Genomic DNA, 20,182 nt, shown 5'->3' on the forward strand with positions numbered 1-20,182 from the left:
GATCAATGTGAAGGTAGTCAGTTTTTCAGCATTTTTTTAAGAGGAGTGCCCGTATCTTCTAAGCAAACAGCCCCTCTGCTCACACCCCCTCCCGTCAGGAGCAGAGAATGTCAGAGAGTGAGAGAGACAGAGAAAAGCAAACAATCAAATCAATAGGGCTGTTAGAGCTTTGAAGTGTGCGAAGCACCGCGCGGGAAGTATATCGGGTATCATTGAGGAGTTTTATTTAATACGTAATACATGCACTGATTGGGTGGCTTCTCAGCCATCCGCCTACTGCGTCTCTTGTATGAAATCAACTGGGCAATTAAACTGAGGAAGCATGTACCATAAATTAAAAGACCCATTGTCCGCAGAAATCCACGAACCAGCAAAAAATCCGTTATATATATACATATATATATATATGTATATGTAGATATGTAGATATGCTTACATTTAAAATCCGCAATGAAGTGAAGCCGCGAAAGTCGAAGCACTATATAGCAAGGGATCACTGTATACAGTTTTGCCAAGCCAGATTATTCAGAATAAGTTCCAAAAGAAAAAGAGAGCAGTAAAATTAGTAAATTAGTAAAAGTATAAATCCATGAGGTTAATGGAAGAATTTAATAGAATAAGGATGCCTTGATCAGTTTTTCGGGGGCAGATACAGATCACCAATTTCATATACAGAATGGCCAATTTTGATTTCTTTTTTGATCCCTTTAAAAAAACATTTACACCAATTTCCAGCGTAATCAGATGTGTAGAAGCCTTACGTTCTATACAAAAACGATTACAAGTTTGGTATTTTTACAATTAATCCATAAACTACAGATAATACCTGTTCATTTTTTATTGACCAATAATTCTGTAGGCTCAGATCATAAAAATACTAAATGTAAATAACATTACCCTAAAATTCATACTTCTCTGTACATATAGTATTAGCCGATTTTTTTTTTTTTTTACTTAAGATGTGATAAAAGAAAATAAAATACTTCTCAATTACAAAACGGTCAGTTTGTTGACTATATACTGTAAAGTAACAATCTGAAACAAAGCTTAACAAAAAAAAAAAAAAAAGGGACTTCCATTTGTCAAATTTAACTTTTCACACATTGACTCAATTAATTGATATTGGCAGTTAAACATTGTTTAAATGTGATCATACATGCATTTATAATTTTTATTTATTAGTTGCATTAAGATTTTTGCTATTAAAATACACAAAATACCTATAAGCACAGTAATGTGTATGTGTTTTTTGTAGCAACTAGACATTCCTAATTCTTGGTTTAATTATCATTAACAGAACCTGTGTACTTTTTCATAATTACAAAGTTTCAAATGTGTTAATGCAGAAAAGATTTAGGTTAAATTGTAATTTTTATTACAAGCCTAAAATGTCAAACGTTGTCTATGTATATGACACAAACAACTATGTAGTACAAACCTACAAAAAAAAAGGGGGTGGGGGGCAAATCAAATATTTAGGAGTTGTATCAAGAAGTAAAACAGAAAAAGAAAATAGAAATTGCTCCTTAGTACGTAGTAGCTTTGTTAGATTAAAGGGAACATTTTTCTAATTGAAAATGCAAGCTGCTGTACTTTACATAAGCTTACTCACTTGTCCAAACTCAGACAAGCAATGCCCATTTTAAATAAGAACATAAAAAAAGATCTGAAATCATTTAAGTAACATTTCCTGCCATAAATCTAATTGCACAAGAGGACTGCAAATCACTGTCTTAAAGAAGCACTATATTTATCATAATAGACTGTAAACAATTGTGACCAGCAAAGTTACCAATCAACAGTTTTATGAAGAAAAAGAAAAAAAAACTGTCCGATTTAGATCGATGGCCGATCAAAACTGAGCATCACTAAAACAGAGTGCCAAGAAATACAATTTTGCAAAGGGGTCACAGGAGTACTCCAGGTGACATTTCTTGCAAACAAGCATGTTCGTTGAAGTCCAAACCCAAGTAAATACAAATCTTTCAACTTAAAGGCACATTATATAGTTCCAAAGATAACTTGGCTCAATGAACTTACGTGTGTTTTCCCACTTCCAGTCTGGCCATAGGCAAAGCATGTTGCCATGCCTCCTTCAAACAATGTGTTAACTAATGGCTGAGCAGTGAACCTAGGAAGAAAAGGTTACAAAACAAATAAAAGAACAGCACTGTAAATGATTAAGACAACTTTTAATGCAGATATTTTTAGATGGTACTTTACTCACTGTCTACTTACAGCAGACACTGTTAGGGTTTCCACATCATCTTAGCTCTTAATGAAGAAGATGTGTTACTGGTTAAGTTACCCGTTACTTTTCAAGTAAGACGTGAAGCATATACCTGAATAAACTGCAGCACAACAACTAAAATGACAAGGAGTCAGTCCTAGAGAGGAATGGCATATTGTCAGGTTTCATAAAAAGAACAGTTCCCAAGAGGCTGAGGTTGGGCTCAATTTTAAGTTTAAACAGGTATTTTGAACTCCAGGAAAAAAGGGCTTACTTACTATGGTGTATATGGCACAAAATACTAATGTTAAGATAGGATAAGGCAAGTAGAAATAAATACAAATCTAAATTTTAATTAAATTCCTATTGGCAATTGCTGTATCAACCAAGAGCGACATAAATATTAACATGTTACAAGTGAGCTAAAAAAAGGAATAAAATTTATAGTCAACCCTTTCAGAAAGTTCCCAAAAAGCTAAAACAGGAATTTGCTGTCAAACTGGGCACCAAGCTAAACCCACACAAAATTAATTTTGCATAAGACATACCCTGTTGTAGCCTCCCACCTACGACAATAATATGCCTACAACCACTGCAAGATTTGATGATGCAAATAAAAAGAGTACTGTAGCAATGAGGGGTGGTGGAGCAGAAACGGCACTAAGAGAGCACTTGTTCATGCCTTCTGTCTGCTACAGCCTTAGAGCTAAAGTTTTGGCTGATGGAGACTCCTGGATGTGGACACTGGGATTGCGTTTGCTCACAAAGAATCAAGGGAAAAGTGTGACATATGGGTTGCCTCTGGCCCATGTAGTGTAGCGAGGTGGAGGGAGGGTAGTTTAAAAAGAAAAAGAATTAAATGATATCTCTCAGGCATTGTGGCACATACCTATAGCATCGTTTCAATTCTAACTGTAAACTCAATTTTGTGTATTCAGGGTCATCTGCTGTGCTGCAATCAACGCACATTTCACCAGAAAAATAGTCATCTATCAATTAAGGTTACCAGATTTTGTTTTTCTCCAAAGAGGACTAGAATAGGGATAATTGAAACTTGCTTTCACATACAATAGATCTTTATTAAAATTTTTCTAATCAAACAATTAAATTGTTTGAAACATCTTAGTTGATATTTAGCTACATCACAAATCTGTTAAGGACTAGCAGGGGATGCCATTTATAATTTCTATAATAAGCATCAAAACATGCTATTTTAAAATGTACTGTAGGTCCCCCACTCCCGACTGCTGAGAACATATTAAGCAAAAATCAAGACTCTGAACTTTGAAATACAATGAAGCAAGTCTTACCAAGTTTTCTACTTCTCAGAGTGAATGTCAACTTTAAGGAACACTCATGCCAGCTCCACTGATTGCACATTTTGCTTCCTACTAGTTACATCCTTGTCGAAAACATGGGCACCTTATTATTTCACTTGAGATTGCAGTCCATTAGCAGGAGACTCACGAAGGGCAAGGACTGGTCTCAGGAGTTTGGGCGTTAATGGAGAGAGTACGAATTGGCTGGACTGCAATACTGACATGGCAGGAGCAGAACAGAGAGCTGTGAGAAACAGCACTTGTGCATAATCAGGTAGTGAGAAGCGACATGCGTCAAGGCTGAGTCGCACTGAAGCTGGAGACATACTGTATAGTGAAGTCAGTGAGGACATGAGGCAAATTAAAAAATGTTCCCAAATGCCTTAACACGTGGCAGGGAGAGAAGTGGGCAATGTTAACCAGAATTTGCTTCAGTATAATTTTATCATCAATATTAAGGTGTGAAAGCAAGTATAGGTGCCAAAGTCAGACTTTGGCAGTAAATTGCGCATGCACACGCGCACACACACACACACACACACACAATGGGTCAGAGAGAAGCAAATTGCTTTCTGTTTTAATTTTTGAAAATAAAAATGTTTCAAGTCTGATATTCATGTTTTACACAAATTTTTTCACTGTCTAAAAATGCAGTCTAGAAGGTCAGGGACTCAGTAATGGTGGAGGGAAGGGGGCAGAGATGAGACAGAGCTCAAAGGCACCAAATCAGCTTGCTGCACATGTTAAGAGTTCCAGTATCTGATGATGCAATCCCTACATAACACTTGAGCATGCAAGTCTGAACAGCACAAGGTGGTGGCACAATGCTTTAATTAGGACGTGGCTGTTGACAGCAAAGGTTGATGTGCAATAAGACACTATATCCTTCAAAACAAAAACCTGTAAGAAATTTAAGCTTCAGCTCTATCAAGAACATTATTGTTAAAATTACACATTTGACCTATTCACACTGGATTACAGAATAATAAAAGGTGCTGTACCTGTATACCATTTCGTTTGTTGCCGTTTCATCAAAAGAGTAATCAAACTTAAACACTTGATTGTCCAAATACTTTGTAAGATCCACTTTTTGCTTAGGCTCATGTAACAGAAGCATACTTTTGTCAGGAATGGTGATTACATCAATTTCTTTTTTTAACTTCTCTATTAAAATAAAAAAATTAAAAAAAAAAAAGCGTTACTACAGATCCCTGTTTTAGCCGGTATAATACAGGTCATTGTGTACCACTTAATCCTAGCAAAGTATTTACAGTACAAAAATGAAAAGCTTGCAAATGAGACTGCCAGACCCCTGTATGTAGAACATTATAATCAGATCTCAGTTTTGCACATACTGTTGTGTCACAATAATTAACTGTAAATTAGTATTTGTGCAGGAGGTAAAAATATTGTAGTTACTCTGTTCCCAGTCATTCCAAGATTAACACGATGAGTCTTTATTTCTTAAGATAGTATTATGAAAAATCAATTTGTGCTCAAAACATTCATAATATCAAATTAAAAACACAATCTCAGGATAGTGTCTTAATAAAAGAGACTGCTGTTGAAGCCTCATAAAAAAGTGTTTCTGCATAGGGGAAAACCTTGTCAAGTATACATAAGGGTCATCTATGGTGGTCAACCTGTATTAGGTACAGAAAAACTGCCACAACAGAAAATCCTAACTTACGTATGTCAGTGGTGGTGAATTGAATCAACTCCTTTATTACAAATTCACTGCACAATGGATATTCAGCACCATACTGGGAAAGATTATCATCAATGAAACTTCAGCACTCAAGGTGCCTTCACTCATCAACTGTTTGAAGTAATTGGGATGGCTTACGTGGCAGAAAGCTTTCCAAAGAATTAAATTTGCAATCTATAGGTAAACTGCTGAAGGTTCCTTTGTGTGGTCTGGGAAATAGGAGTTAATTTTTTGTGATATCCCAGACAAATATACCATTACCTGCTGAATGAGTATAACAGATAGTTGAGCATGCTAAAGGTTCTGACCATGATGGATAAGGAGGTGAATGCTTATGCTTAAACAGAGATAAAGGTCATGCAACACCCACTGCAAATGTGGGTATGAGCTAGAAGAATTCAAAATCTTTTTTCTCTCACAAAAAGCAGTTAACTTTGGAGTTTGCGGCTCTTGCATTAATGCACTTAATTTATGAGCATTGCTAAAATGCACTGGAGCTTCACAATCAACATTTTACAAATGTTTGTGTATGTGTACTGTTGTTTGTGAATTTATACAATTATTGCTTTTAATGCCTATTTTGTGCACTTTGTTTTTAGCGCTGTTTGATTAATTTCCTTCATTGTTTTTTTTATGCCCATTGCTCTGAAACATGCACTGTAGCATCATATGTATACACACACAAAAAAAAAAAAAAAAACACACACACACACACTTGTAGGGAAAATAAAAATGTAAAAAACCTTGGGAAAGGCATTTCTGACAGAGATTCCACCCCCCCCCCCTCTTTCCAGATAGGTTGGGCATGGAATGGGAGAAATTTAAAATGTTAAATATTATGCAAAACAGCTTCAAAACAGGTCAAGGAAGGATAAAAACTGTTGACTTATAATCAATTGAAACCACACCTAATATTTAAGGTGTATAAATGTTTATAATTTATATGATTCAAAACTGCTCATACCTTTTTTATTCAGGGGTCTTTTTCTTACACAAACACATATTTTGTGATCATCAACCTTAGGAAAATAAAAAGTACTTTAAATAATGTATACTGGAGTTGTATTCTTTTCAGTATATTCATATTAAATATTTCAGATGACACAAGCACAAATACTATATGTATACTGCCATACAGACATGCACATACATACACACACACAGACCTGCTTTCACAGGTAATCTTCATTCACAGGTAATCTTCACAGGTTAAATGAGGAGTTAAGACCAGTGAGGAATATTATTCATCAGCACAAATGAACAGTCAACATAACTAATTGAACAGCAATGGCAAATTAATCTGATTGTAAAGACTCAGGCGAGTGCTTTACATTAATCAAGAGATCCTGATGTTCTTGAAACATTGTACTAAACATGTATTGTCTCAAGGGTGGTACATAAAAAATAAACCCACAATCAAACTCTATATTAAAAAGGAAGCAGCCTAAATAAATATTTTGTACAATCTAACTTACTGGATCATACAACGTAATTGGATGGAATTCTATCGTTTCTCTGTATTCCTGAATCATCCTTGCAAATTCCCAATTGGAACTGTGCATATCAATTTCCTAAGGAGGGCAGAAAATTAAAAATGTTTATTTGAAGAAAAAGAAACCAAAAAAACCCAATTATATATATATCCAATACCACACTCTCAAATGTACACATACACATATATATTATAAATACATTTTAAAATTTTATACAACAAAATTAACTGAATGCTCAGTTTACAATTCCCAAGCTTAATTACTGAATTAAGATATGTAACCAAAATGGACTTTTCACTTAATTTTAGAACTGAATACAAAAGAGAAAGGAAGATCAATGTGAATGAGGGGCTTCTTTTCTTTGTATTGACATGCACTTGCTCCATACCATTTTGTGCACATCTCTTTGAGCAGCACACAACTACAGCAACTGTGGGCAAATGTGGCAAATATTACAGCCAAATAGGAACAGTATTCCGTTACAGAAATGTGCAGATAACAGAGGCAAAGTGTTGCAATGAATCCAATCTTGCAACATTATGGCTGGAAGGTGCTATCTGCAAACAAGCTGTACAAGAAGGTTGCAGCTCTGAACATGGTTTGGTAAAGACTGGGGTGAACTTGCTTCCTAGATATGACAGAAAATACCTGGCAAATCAACAAAAACCTTACACTGCATAGAAATGTTATTCATGGAATAAAGTTCAGATGCACCATTTTTAAGAAGAGGATTTAAATAGAATATCCTCATAGGAAGGAGGTATTTAAATGTACAGTCTCAGCATACAACTTATGCATTTTAGAAAGGAAAAAAAAAAAAAGCCACTGGCCATTAAGCACAACAAAGCTCGAAAATCCTGTGCACCCAATCCTTTCAAAATATAGAGTTGTGTTTTGAATGCCCCTAAAATTCTACTCTCTACAACACTAACTGGTTATCTGATTACTCCTGCACACTATCAGAACACTCACTCCTACCTCTTCACCATTCATATAAAAACTACTATTTTCTCATTACAAATGTCACATTTCAAAATGACCCAGGAATTGCATTCAAATAATATTTAAACAAATCTTAAGTGTAGTCTTCTGCTCATGCAAAGCCTGTGTCTGGGAGATTTTGTTGAAGTTTGTTACTGCATCTGTCAAACCACGTGCATATTTATGTTGAGCAGTTACTTACATTATACAGAGAATTTGCATTGTGACAAAATTTTGGCTGTTACAAATACAATTTTGGAAAATTATCTGCACCCAAATGAAAATTTACTTTACACACCAAAAAAAGAATAAGACTTTCAATCAGAATTGAGACTTAACTTCCAAGATCAGATACTTTGACTACAGTTTAAACATTCATTGCCAGACAAAATTTGGATACTAAGTGAATGCCAATAGTTGCAATTTTACCTTTGCTCTCTTTGCTCGAATTTCTAGGTTTTTTGCTTTATTTGATTCACGTCTGTTCCTCATTTTCTCTACCTGATGGACAACAGTAGACTTGCGATTACCTGTTATATTAATATATAAAAAATAGCATTACCATTGTGTAAAATTAATCTATATTAAATCACTTATATTTATCCTTTCAGAAAATAAGCTATTTACGCAGTCTGCATTTAAGGCTTGATTTCTAAGTTACCAGCTTCCTAAGATTAGTGAAACTATTACCAAGAACAAAGAATACATGAACATTTCTATAAGCTTTAAGCATTCCCCCCACCAAATACTCATCATATTCATTAATGTCAAGTGCCATTCTTAGCTTGATCAATAAGGTGTAAAAAGGTCAACTGTACAACTCTCAAATGCTCGGAAATATTCAAAATTACAGGGCACCCCTAGATAGAGTGGTCAAAATGTATCAAGGTTATAAAAATTGAATGGCTTAGCAAACTAAAAATCCACACATTTCATTTTTTCTTTTAATTTGTCACAAAATGCATACTATAAAAGTATTTATTTAAAAGGCAGGCATCCCTCACATAGATTGATGCACCACCTCTTGCAGAAACAAACATTTGGACCAAAAGAAGCTATACCCCATGACACAAAAGCCACAGAATTAAATGATGCAAGGAATACTACATACAAACGCTTACCCTACACTAATGAAGGTCTAATAAAACACCACTCTCTACTGGGAGAAGTCTTTTTGCAAATGAAAGCGAACTTGAGGCAATATCAGCTAATATGGGAAAGTTTTAACACTCCAACGTGGTTAACTGCTTTCCAGAAGCAGCCTGACCCTACCTATGTAACTGGATTCAAAAGGGCACTTATCTATTTCAAGTAAAATTAAAAATATTGCAGGGACATTTACAAAACGGAACATAAATCAAGTTAAGGGAAATAGGTGAAAAAATGTATTCCAAAATAAGTTGGTTCACAGGAGGAAAGCAAAAAAGTTAAATATACAGTGCTAGTCCAGTCAACACAATTACAGCACGAGTATGGGCACCCTTCCCAGCTAAACTATTAGTATTAGGTTTTAGGTCTCAGAACTTTGACTTGAGACCTTAATCCAAATCAGATCAAAACAATTCCAGAGCTTAATAAATTATGACCTTTCAAACCTCTCCGGTTGTTGTGCTTACACTTAAAAAGCCTTAGGCACCTCTGAACAGCAGACTGAGGATCTAAAAGTAAAGATAATTGATTCATAAAAGCAGAAGAAGAATTTAATGAAATGGACGCAATTTCATGAAGTGGAAATAAACAAGAGCTAAACAACAATGAAAATATTAGACAGCTATTGTAGACTGTTTATCAATGAAAAGGGAAAACTTCCTGCCAGTCTTTTGCAGTGATTAGGAAGGTTAACTAGCACATAAATGATCGTGCAGTTGTTATATAAACTTATGCTGCATGAAAGAGTCTATCAGAAAGAAACCTTACCCAAGGCCCCCTCACAATAGTTACTATTTGGTGTGCCAAAACAACACTTAGATAAGCAAGTAGTGTGGTGGGTCTGATGATACCTGTAAAAAGTACCTTTGGCAACTGTAGCCAGAGAGTTTGTAAAGGGTTGGAGGGGTAAGGAAAAGCCACTGTAGCATCTATAAACACTTCGCCAATTGTTAAGCATGAGGGTGGCTCTAACATTTTGCAGCAGACAGAAAATATTGTGCAGGTGAAAGGAAGACTAAATTCTATAAAGTATTAGCAAACACTGGTAGATAATATCCCCTAATCAGTAAGGCGAAAGGTTGAAAATTATAAAACAATACAAAACAAAGTTGAGGGAAACATTCATATAGCAAGAATAGAAAGATTGTTAAACTGGCCACAAAACACGCTTGGTGGAAGAGTGCTACCAAGTACTGAATGATAGGGTGCTTGAATGTCTGCACATAATCAATGAATAAGGAGGAAGGATCTCAACCTCAAACAATTTTTTCTTGGCCATCACCAGAAACTACACAGGAGTAATGTATATAAAAAAGTGTGCATCTTTTATAGATGTAATCTATATATCTGCATACATATACATTATATATATACACACACACACAGGTGGGTATAGAAAAGAATCACCTCCTTTGAAATAATCCCTTTTTTGCTTTACAGCCTTAAATGAAAACACACACAAAAAATATATTTTTTTCCAGCTTTACTTACTCAATGCAACCTATAACATCCAAGTGAAAGATATCACAGCTACAGTGAAAGAGCACAATTATTCGAGTCTGTATTTTTTGCTTATGCTGGAAGCCTTGAACTGTCAGATTACCATGAGAAAACCGATCTGTCACAGCCATTAAAAATCATACCTAGCAACTTAATACATACAACATGAATAATATAAAAGTTAACTATAAAGAAAACTGTTTTTACACTTGCAAAACGGTGCAGGTGCAGACATTTTTGGTGTGATCAAACTAAGAGTTAATTTCTAAGAAACAAAGTAAAATAAATATCTTAAAACTAGAAAAATCACTGCTTGCCCTTCTGTACACCCAGCTGAGAGTGAAATCAGATTTAAAAATTCACTATCCCAAGGTGAGCCCAATCTGGAAGAAGAAACATTTTAAAGAAGAGAATCTTAACACTTCAAATCTCTTTGCTGTGTCCTCTGAAACATCATGCTTTTCCTAAGCACCAACAGTGTACAAAGACCAACAATGTTATACTAGGGACAAAACATAGAAACAAAATGAGTGCTCGTCAAAACTAGAACTATGACATGCACATCCACACAGTATTGTGTATGGACATTAAAAGGTTTAATGGAATAAAAATAAAATTTACCAGATCATCATAAATAGAATGAAGTAGTTAATAACAGTCACCTAAACAACTGATTTTTCAGGTTTGTTACGGTGTACAAACTTGTGGGCAAAATCATTGTTAAACTTTGAGCTTTAAAGGTGAAACCAAAGTTACAGTATAGCACAAGTTCATTCAGTCTCTCATTCAATAAATTATATAGATAATCATACAGAGGTATATATTGTGAACTGATGGAGTTGCAATGCAACATTCTACAACAAAAAAGCCTAGAGACCACCACTAAACAAACCAAATGCCAGCACGCCAGTGTTATGTTAGTTTGTCTCAGCTTTCCTGTGTCCCCATCTCATGTAAATATACTTACACAACTAATCTATTTCAAAGGTTGCATTTATGGAAGAATTTACTGAAAAAGTGTGGTTCTCTTCCTTCGATACAAAACTAATGGCAAGAAACTCCTATATAAACGGAGGGCTTTACGGAAAACTAATTACCGGCTTTTAGGGCTGACTATGGCTGGGTATGAGCACTGAACTAGATTCTAAATAGAATTTATCTTGACAATTAGCATACACTGATATTTGAAGTTGTAGCTATTTTTTTTTTTTAATAGAAATTTAACCGTGCATAGAAAACACTAATATAATAGGACAAATTTCAGGAACACTTATTTGAAGGGTGTCTACATAGTGGCTAATTATATGCATAAGCATGGAATGGCATATAAGAATACTTGATTAGTAATGAAAGGATTACAGTACAGTATTTGGAAGAGGAGGAACAAAATATTTTTTAAATAAAATCATTTATGGCTGATACCATTATCCAAGGTGACATATAACCAAATGTATCATAAATGTTTTTTTTTTGGGATCTTCCAATTGGAGCACGGCAGGTCAAGTGACGGGGTCATGGTAACACTGTCAGTGGGATGTGAACCCACAACCTCAGGGATTAAGGTCCAAAAGCCTTAACCACTACACCACACTGACAAATTTACAATATCTTAATATGTGTTGCAAAACAGCCCACACATCATTGAGGTTGCTCCTTGTTTTAATACAATGCAAAGGCATCTACTTTATAAAATATCTTGCAAATATAAAATTTTCAAAGACTTCTTATATAATAAATGTTAATCAATAACCTATTCACGTGTTATGAATTCCCATGTTAATTGTTAGCCAAATGTATTCTCCTATTGGACATGCAGAGACTAATTATCTCTGAATTCCTATTTATTTATTTTTTAAATAGCTGCCAAGAGACTTTTCCCTTTTTTGCTTCCTCCCTTGCGTCATCACCTGCTCCAATTTCTGCAGCCATAGGGACGGGATGGAGCGTAGAAGATCTGTGCGTTTTAAATGCTAAAAGAAAAATGTGCTTCGAAATCAAGGCCCTCTACAAATACTAACACTGTATCTAAAAAGGCAAACTTTTTTTTTTTTCTTTTTAACAGAAAAGAAAATCCCCAGCCAGGAGAAAATTGTCATGCCCACCACTTTTACTATTTCTACAGATATTACTTTCATATATATGATGTGTAATTTTAATTACATACATATATAAATTTATATTTACCAGAAGTGGAAGTAGATCCTTTTGTAGGTGGCAGTAACGAATCTTCTTGTTTTTCATTGATCTCCATTAGAGCTGGTTTTGTTACAACACTTCTTCTAGATAAATGTGGTCTTTGATTAACTATAAAGAAAAAATGTGATTAAGATAACTGAGGTCTTTCAGAGGCAGCACATTATTCAAGTAACAGAAAGAGCTACTATGGGTCAGCAAAATTCTGACTGACATTTGATAGAGATATAACAAGCCTTCTACAATAAAGGAGCTCCAGCTTTCCAATGATCCTGCTCAGAATAAAGCAGAATTAGAAAAATGGATGGTTACTAAACACAAAAATACATTTTACATTATTGAATGCTACGACTATAGTCTAATACTTAAATTTCAGAATTTCCTAGTTTCACATTAAAAATTGTCAAGGGGCAAATGTGTAAAATGCAACATGAAAGTTTTCACATACTCAGTTCCTTTGGATGATGTGGTTAAAGAAGCATTAAAATTGTCAAAATTAAATAATTAGATTACACCTTGCTCGTAGGTCATTTTGAGAAACATTATTTCCCCCATCCAGCTTTCTGTATAACCAATCACTTAATTGTATTTATATTTATAAAAGTGCATGACAGAACATGGAAAACCAATTTGATCAACATACACTAACATGCCATGGCATTCGACTAGCCACTAGGTGGTGTGCCCTAAAGGACACCCAAATGTCGTGCTCTATAATTTTTTTTTTCTAGTTATCAAACTACTAGTGTGTTCTGAAAGGCGCCCGGCCTACATGTGATAGACAAGTTAATATACAATCAGGACCATCATTCTTCTCACAGGTTTATTTCTAGATAATTGCATATTGTGGAGGTTATTGTACAAAGTTCCACAAACATCACCTACCACAAAATTAAGCCATCTATCTGGAACCATATTTTTAGTAGAGAGCAACAGAAAGAATAATGTTCTCAACTTTGAGACAACTAGTACAAGAATGTGTACAAAAAGGTGTTAATCAGTAAAATGGTGAAACAGTAAACTGCCACAGGTTTAAAAGTTTAGGTTAGCAAAAACTTGATTAGAATATTAAAAAAGGGACTTCTGCAGGAAGCAACTAATAGGTTACAACCTACAGTCGTTTTGCAACAAGTAAATTAAGCCTTGCAAGTTAAAGCAAAAAAATTGCACAGGTGTCTAAACTTCTGTCTTAAAGCAGAGTTGGAATAGACAGCATTACTACACCGTCTGAAGTACTGCTTGGACAAGGTTTCAGAGATAACAGCATCGAAAAAAAACTGCAATTAACAAATGAAATGGCATTACTACTCTTAGACGTGTAGGCCTTTCATTTAAAAAAGTCAGTAAGTACAGTATCCTACACAATCCAAAGACAACTGGAAACTGGAAGAATTTGATAGGAAAATATCTGGCAAACCCAAAGTCACAACTCAAACAGAAGACAGGTTTCTGAGGGTCACCAGCTTGCATGATAGGCACCTCACATCACAAAAGCTTCAAGAACAGCTTGACAGTGGTGGCCAAAAAAAAAGGAGCAAGTCTCAGTTTCTACTGTGAGGAGGAGACTTTGATCTGTAGGTTTGAGTGGCCAAGTGGCAAAAAATGAAAAAAAAAAAAAAAAAAGACAAAAATATAGCCTTGAAATATCAGCTGTGGATTACTGCAGACAGGACAAATTCTCCTCTTTACAGCTGTAGCTGTTCATTCATGTGTGACTGTAAGTGGACAAAATTACTTTGGGGAAAAAAAATTATTCCTGTTTGGAAATGCACCGAATTCGTACAGGAGAATTTATGTGCAGGATTCAGATTTGTAATAACAATAATAAATAAAAAAAACCAACACCACACACACACACAAATGCACCACCACACACAGGCTCTTATTGCTGCCACTTTTATCCCATTATGAAATTAGTTCAGAAACAATGTTTTAAAAGCAAAATTAATTTTACCAATTTTAACGAGGCGTAACTGTTTAACTTGTATTGTCACACATTTGTAAGAGGAGATGGAGAGAATGAGATCAATTGCTTAACAGTCCCGTTAAATGAATGGAGGTTTTGCATTCATTCTGGGATTTTAATGAGCACTTGTACAAATGTCCATTAGTCCAAGCATCTATCCTGTTGGTATGCGGTTCAACGTTGCACATCGATGAGGATCATCCCATCCATATCCAGTAATGCATGGAGGACTGGCAGCGCTAACAGATGCAGCAGGTAAATATCAGGTATCAAAATGACTGCCTATTTGGCTTTTCAATACAAGCAAAAGCATTTTGTAAACAACAAATAACTCCATTAGTAAATAAAAGTTCATTTAGTGCTTCAACGCTATGAAGGATAACGCACCTCTCCCTATTAATATGGCATATATTGTGTTAACAGAAACACGTAAATTGCCAAAACACATAGGACAAACAAAACAGGATACTTCATTAAGTATGAATTTTTGTCATTTGCTTGGCTTTGAAGGCAAACTATGCTTTTCAGTATAACTTAAGTGAAATTCTAGATTTGTACACAGTCATAAGAAATAAAATGTGAAAACCTCAAACAGACTTTAGATTCAGATTAATCTTCAGTAAAACATTTTACCCAGCTAACTACTGAAAAATCTTATAAAATGTTACAAACTTGAGTGAGTGTAGTGTCAGTGACAAACCAGATGTTAAAACAGCTTTAGTGGGAATTTGTTAAAATGGAAACATTCAGATTTATCTTAGAATTCCCTAATTCATCTGTACATACAACATTACTTAATTCTTCTGAGGACTGCTGTGAACAAGAGAAATTCTCATTTAAAAAAATAAATAAATAAATAAATAAAAAAAAAAGACCTTCCTCAAAGCTAGGAGAGCTTCCAGGTAGGTTCCTGCTGTGTTTTGGAACGAGATGGTAAATATTTATTATGGATTTTAAACAATATATATTTTTCAGTTACTGAACATAAAATGTCAATGTCAATATAAATCAGGTAGTTCATTCTTTATAAACCCTCTGCCGAATCACTTTACTCACAGGAAATCATATGTACCATGTTCAAAACTAAAGCAGCTCCAATTGAACTACAGAAATATAAGCTCCTGGCAAAAAAAGTACTTCGTTACATAGAATTCCTAAAATATGCAGTTCACCAACAGCACAATAACTGAAGCTATTCTCTCAGGAAATTTCACACATACCAGACAGGGAAGATGCAGAGCCCTTTGTAGGTGGCAGTGAAGAATTATCTTGTTTTTCACTGATCTGCGTTACAACACTTTTTCTTGATAAATGTGGTCTTTGATTAACTAGGAAGAGAAAAAAAAGCAAGTTTAAAGAAAAAAAAAAGTGATAAAATAGATTTAATACAACCGGCAAATCATTTCTCATTTCTTAAACTTGGATTTGGGGCATTTTCAGGGACATGGGCAAGCTTTATGGCCAATTGATTAACTTCAAAATGTACTAAATGGAATGTTTAGTTTCTAGCATTTTACAAAACACAAACCAGACAATGTTTAAGCTACAGAAAGACATCTGAATCTAGATTTTCGATAAATGGGTGCAATACAATTAGAATAAAAATGAACAATTCTGAATTAGAAATGATGAAGCTCCTAAAAGGTTACTAATGCTAGTTTTCCACATATAATAATGTAGACTGCCAAGGACAGCTTTTGAATTAAGTGGTTAATATCACTTAAAGTGGTAAAACGGAGTCGATGGTTCTGCAATATTATACATAACTTAACATTTAAAAATATTTTTTGTTGTGTTAACCAGTCTCTCAAATCTCGGTAAACGTGCAAGGATGACCATTGACTTGGTTAATTCAATTAGTTTTCTTCACTAAGCTAATTTCTAACAGGTGTCTGAGGTTAAAAAAAAAAAAAAAAGGGTGTAAATAATATTGAATTTCAAAGTAAGAAGATATTGAATGAGGAAAAACCTAGAAAAGAAATGAGTAACACTTTTCTGCAAAGACTAAGCAGGAAAAAAAAAATCGGGTGAATAGATTAAAATATAGGAACCCATTTAATATATAACTACGTAAGCTATTACACGTCTATTAAGTGATTTTTGTATATACAATTGGCAAATTTGAACTGCTAACCCTGTTCTCATTCTTATTTTCACCGATTTTCTGATGTATGTTAACCTGAAAACAGAAATATATTAAAGCAAAACTTAGGTTAGTAAATTTGACCAAATTGTAAGAGTCAGGAAGCCAAACAGACCACAAACAAAACCAAAACCAAAAAGATATCACAAACATTAGGAAAAGTGAACTTGTGGCAAAAAGTGTCTTAAAGAGAACCCCACCCAAGACAAAATGATAGGATTTTTGAAAGTCAAAATGAAATACTAGCTTTTACGATTAACATAGCTAACTAAATTTTGCTAATCTATGCTTACAATTTACACGTGAACAAATTGTGAACTTAAATTTGAGGTGCTTGTTATCCTAACAGCTAATTGATATTAGAAGACAGAGGCTACACATCCCAGTTACCTGATTCATTTTCAGCATTCGCATCGTCATCATGCACTTTTAAAGAAAAGGAAATTCTGGTTAAAACTATGAAAATTTGCCCTTGACACAAAATATCCTTGTGTAGTTCCTATTAATCAGTTCCCCTCTTCAGAGAAGAGAGAAAAAAAAAAAAAAAGTGTGAAAGTGTTCAAACTCAATTTACCAAGAGAAACAAATCCATAAATTTGTTGAAACTTTTCATATTAAAAGCATCCATTACAAAAACTTCTGAATGTTATTAAAAAAATACAAATCAAAAGAATACTCATGAAATCATGAGATTCAATTGCCACATATTCTCCCCCTTAATTCTGTAATTTATAAAAGTTTACAGTAAAATGTTTGAAAACTTTCACTCCATGAAAAATCTTAAAATAGAGGTTCAAAGAAAAAAAAAAAATGTATATACTTACATTCCATGGAAGTTGGTATTTTTGAAATGGTACATCTGCGATCCCTCTTCTTAAGAGGCATTGGTATAAGGAAGAAGAGAAAGTAGGTCATATTTTACATAAGCTTTTCAGAACGTTGAAAATTCAGTGTTAACAACAATATGCACTTAACGAAAAAAATTCTAAACAGGTGACATGAAAGATTAAAGCAAACCAGTTTGTGTATGAAAAGTGAATGTTGAAACCTCAAATGAACAGAGAGCACCAACGGCTATTGAACAGCATGGATAAACAAACATTTGAAATGAAAGGAAAATGGTAGTTGTGAAAATACAATCCCTATCATAAGAACACATACAAACCAGAAGTCATTATTTTGTGAATTGTCAGTTTAAGCAGGCATGTGGGAGCTCTACATTGAGACAGAGCAATGGTACATTGTGGTGCAACACAGCAGTTATGTGCGTTTTTTTTCCCTATATAAATTGACATACTGATTACAAAGAAAACAGGATAAAAAGGAATAGGGTGTTAATTTATTTTGACAGCCTAAGTGCAAAAAACGAATCTGCACCAAGTCACAAAAATGTTATACAACTAATTTACAACTAATAAAACAATTAGAAGAAATGTAATTTATCAATAAGGTTAATGATTGTCAGGTAACTGATTTACATGACAGCTTGATGGCCAAAAAAAAAATAAATAAAAATTCAGAAATCTCAAAAGGGACTACTGTCTGCAGTACACAACATTTAAATACTAATTTGGCACAAAAGCCACACAATGCTTACTTAGTATCACAGTATTTCCCAAACATTTGGTCAATAACCTGTGTGTGTACATTTCAGTAGCTTAAACAAAACAACCGAATTGTAATTCTTGAAAATGCCTGAAAAACACTCTTTTCAGGCCCTGCTCCAAGCTTCACAATAAAATTAGTCACAGTGCTCCTTTATGAGAGGTATTCCAGTAGTTAACCTAGCCCCGCCGCTTTTTTTTTGGAAACAGCACAAGTTTTAAGAGACACACAGATATGAATGAGAGAATGCACTGGCCCTTTATCTTAAACAAATTGGAGTAACAAACTAAGAAAAAGGATTTTGAGACATCTTCCTGTACAATTAGCTCAATAGCAAGAAAAGCTACTTTAAATTAATTCAGACCTTTTGATTTTGTTCTTTAATTAAAAAACAGATGTGTGTGCTTGAATAGCACATTTGTATTAAGTGCAGCAGCATATATTTTTTTAATTGGAAGATTTTAGCTGAATTTTGAAATTTCTGCTTGGAAAGCAATAGGCTGGTTAGCTAAACAGCTAAATGTGTCTTACTTATAAACGTGTTATGCAGGCTAGCCTTGTGTCTTCTTAATAAACATTTGTGCTTTTTAAAATATTTCTGCAGCGTTTGGACAGGGGCATAGAGTGCATGTGTTGATAATAAATGTGTAAAATATTAAAATGGTAATCCATATTTAAAATTTACACCTCAAGAATTACTTGGTATCTGGGACATGAAAAGAATCCTGTATTAAGTTATAACAAAAAAAAAAAATCTGTAGTGCAATGCCTAAAACATTCAACTGCATGTACATTTATATTTAAGCATTGTTTAAATGCCAATATCAATTAATAAGAGTGAGAATACATAATTTGTTACAGAAATGGTGAAAACCACTTTTAAATTAAGCTTTGTTTCAGATAGGTATGTTACAGAAGAAATTAAATATGAGAGCTTGTACTTAAGTGTTTTATATTTGTTTATGCTATGTGCATTAAAAGGTAAATACTTTTGTATTTTATTAAAGCAAGTATTTTAAGGAAATTGTATTTTTTTTTTTTTTTGGTCACTGACCAGTGGTCCTACAGAATTTCATTTTGTTAATAAAAAAATGAACACTTAAGACCTGTGGTCTATAGTTTAATTATAAAATACCAAACAATTTAATATAGAATATATGGCTTCTACGCACCTGATTATGCAGGGGCAGAGTGTAAAAGATTAAATTAAATTAAAAAAATAAGTAGGAACATGAAATTAGTGATCAGTATCAGCCTTAAGCTGGATTTACACTTGACACTCGGAACGCTTACACACAAGCATCACGGCTGCAACGCGTTACCAGTGTTCTTTGACACGTTCTTGTAGCACGCTGCCAGAAATTAACGCAACGCGTGAGCAAATTGCAGAAACAGAAAAAATCAGGTTTTGGGTGGAGAAGCACCCAAACTATATATTCAACTTGATAGGCGACATCAGCATCGTTGTTAACATCTCCATAGTGACAGACATTCCAGTCAGAACAGCTAGTATCAAATTTTCAGCTCTTTCAAAGTGGATATGGACAAGTGTGAGATGAAATGGAATCAAATTTGACACAGACGTGTCTGTGCAAAGTGGAAAATGTCAGAGAAAAAAAAAAAAAAAGGGGGGAAATTAAGCTGTTGCAAGATAATGCAATGCAACCACAGGCCGCATTACAGCTCTAACAGACTCAATGTGCGTGCTTCGATGTTCGAGGAATGGCTCAATGTAATAAAGCAAATCTTATATACTGACATGAGAATGTATTTAAATGGTACTTTTCCATCCATTTCTCGCATAAGCATCACAAATTCCCAATTGTAATGGTGTGATGCATTTAAAGCACTCGCATACCATCTGTGTCTTTTTTTGCGCACCATCGTGTAACAGT

At 34.3% G+C, this 20,182-nt stretch overlaps 1 protein-coding gene across 2 annotated transcripts in view; it reads right to left on the reverse strand.

Moving 5' to 3' along the window:
* kif2c (kinesin family member 2C) overlaps positions 1–20,182 on the reverse strand; it is a 39,682-nt gene that overhangs the window by 13,252 nt on the left and 6,248 nt on the right. The window contains exons 4-12 of one of the 2 annotated variants that reach the window (XM_039735705.1): positions 17,507–17,555; positions 17,073–17,108; positions 15,760–15,867; positions 12,565–12,684; positions 8,161–8,261; positions 6,733–6,828; positions 6,222–6,276; positions 4,551–4,713; positions 2,041–2,131 (exon numbers count right to left, since the gene is read on the reverse strand). In XM_039735705.1, the coding sequence (XP_039591639.1) occupies positions 2,041–2,131; positions 4,551–4,713; positions 6,222–6,276; positions 6,733–6,828; positions 8,161–8,261; positions 12,565–12,684; positions 15,760–15,867; positions 17,073–17,108; positions 17,507–17,555 (819 nt within the window). The remainder of the gene's footprint in view (positions 1–2,040; positions 2,132–4,550; positions 4,714–6,221; positions 6,277–6,732; positions 6,829–8,160; positions 8,262–12,564; positions 12,685–15,759; positions 15,868–17,072; positions 17,109–17,506; positions 17,556–20,182) is intronic. The other variant, XM_039735706.1, reaches the window with a different exon arrangement.

The sequence above is a fragment of the Polypterus senegalus genome, chromosome 14 (genome assembly GCF_016835505.1).
Source record: "Polypterus senegalus isolate Bchr_013 chromosome 14, ASM1683550v1, whole genome shotgun sequence".
Taxonomy (NCBI): domain Eukaryota; kingdom Metazoa; phylum Chordata; class Cladistia; order Polypteriformes; family Polypteridae; genus Polypterus; species Polypterus senegalus.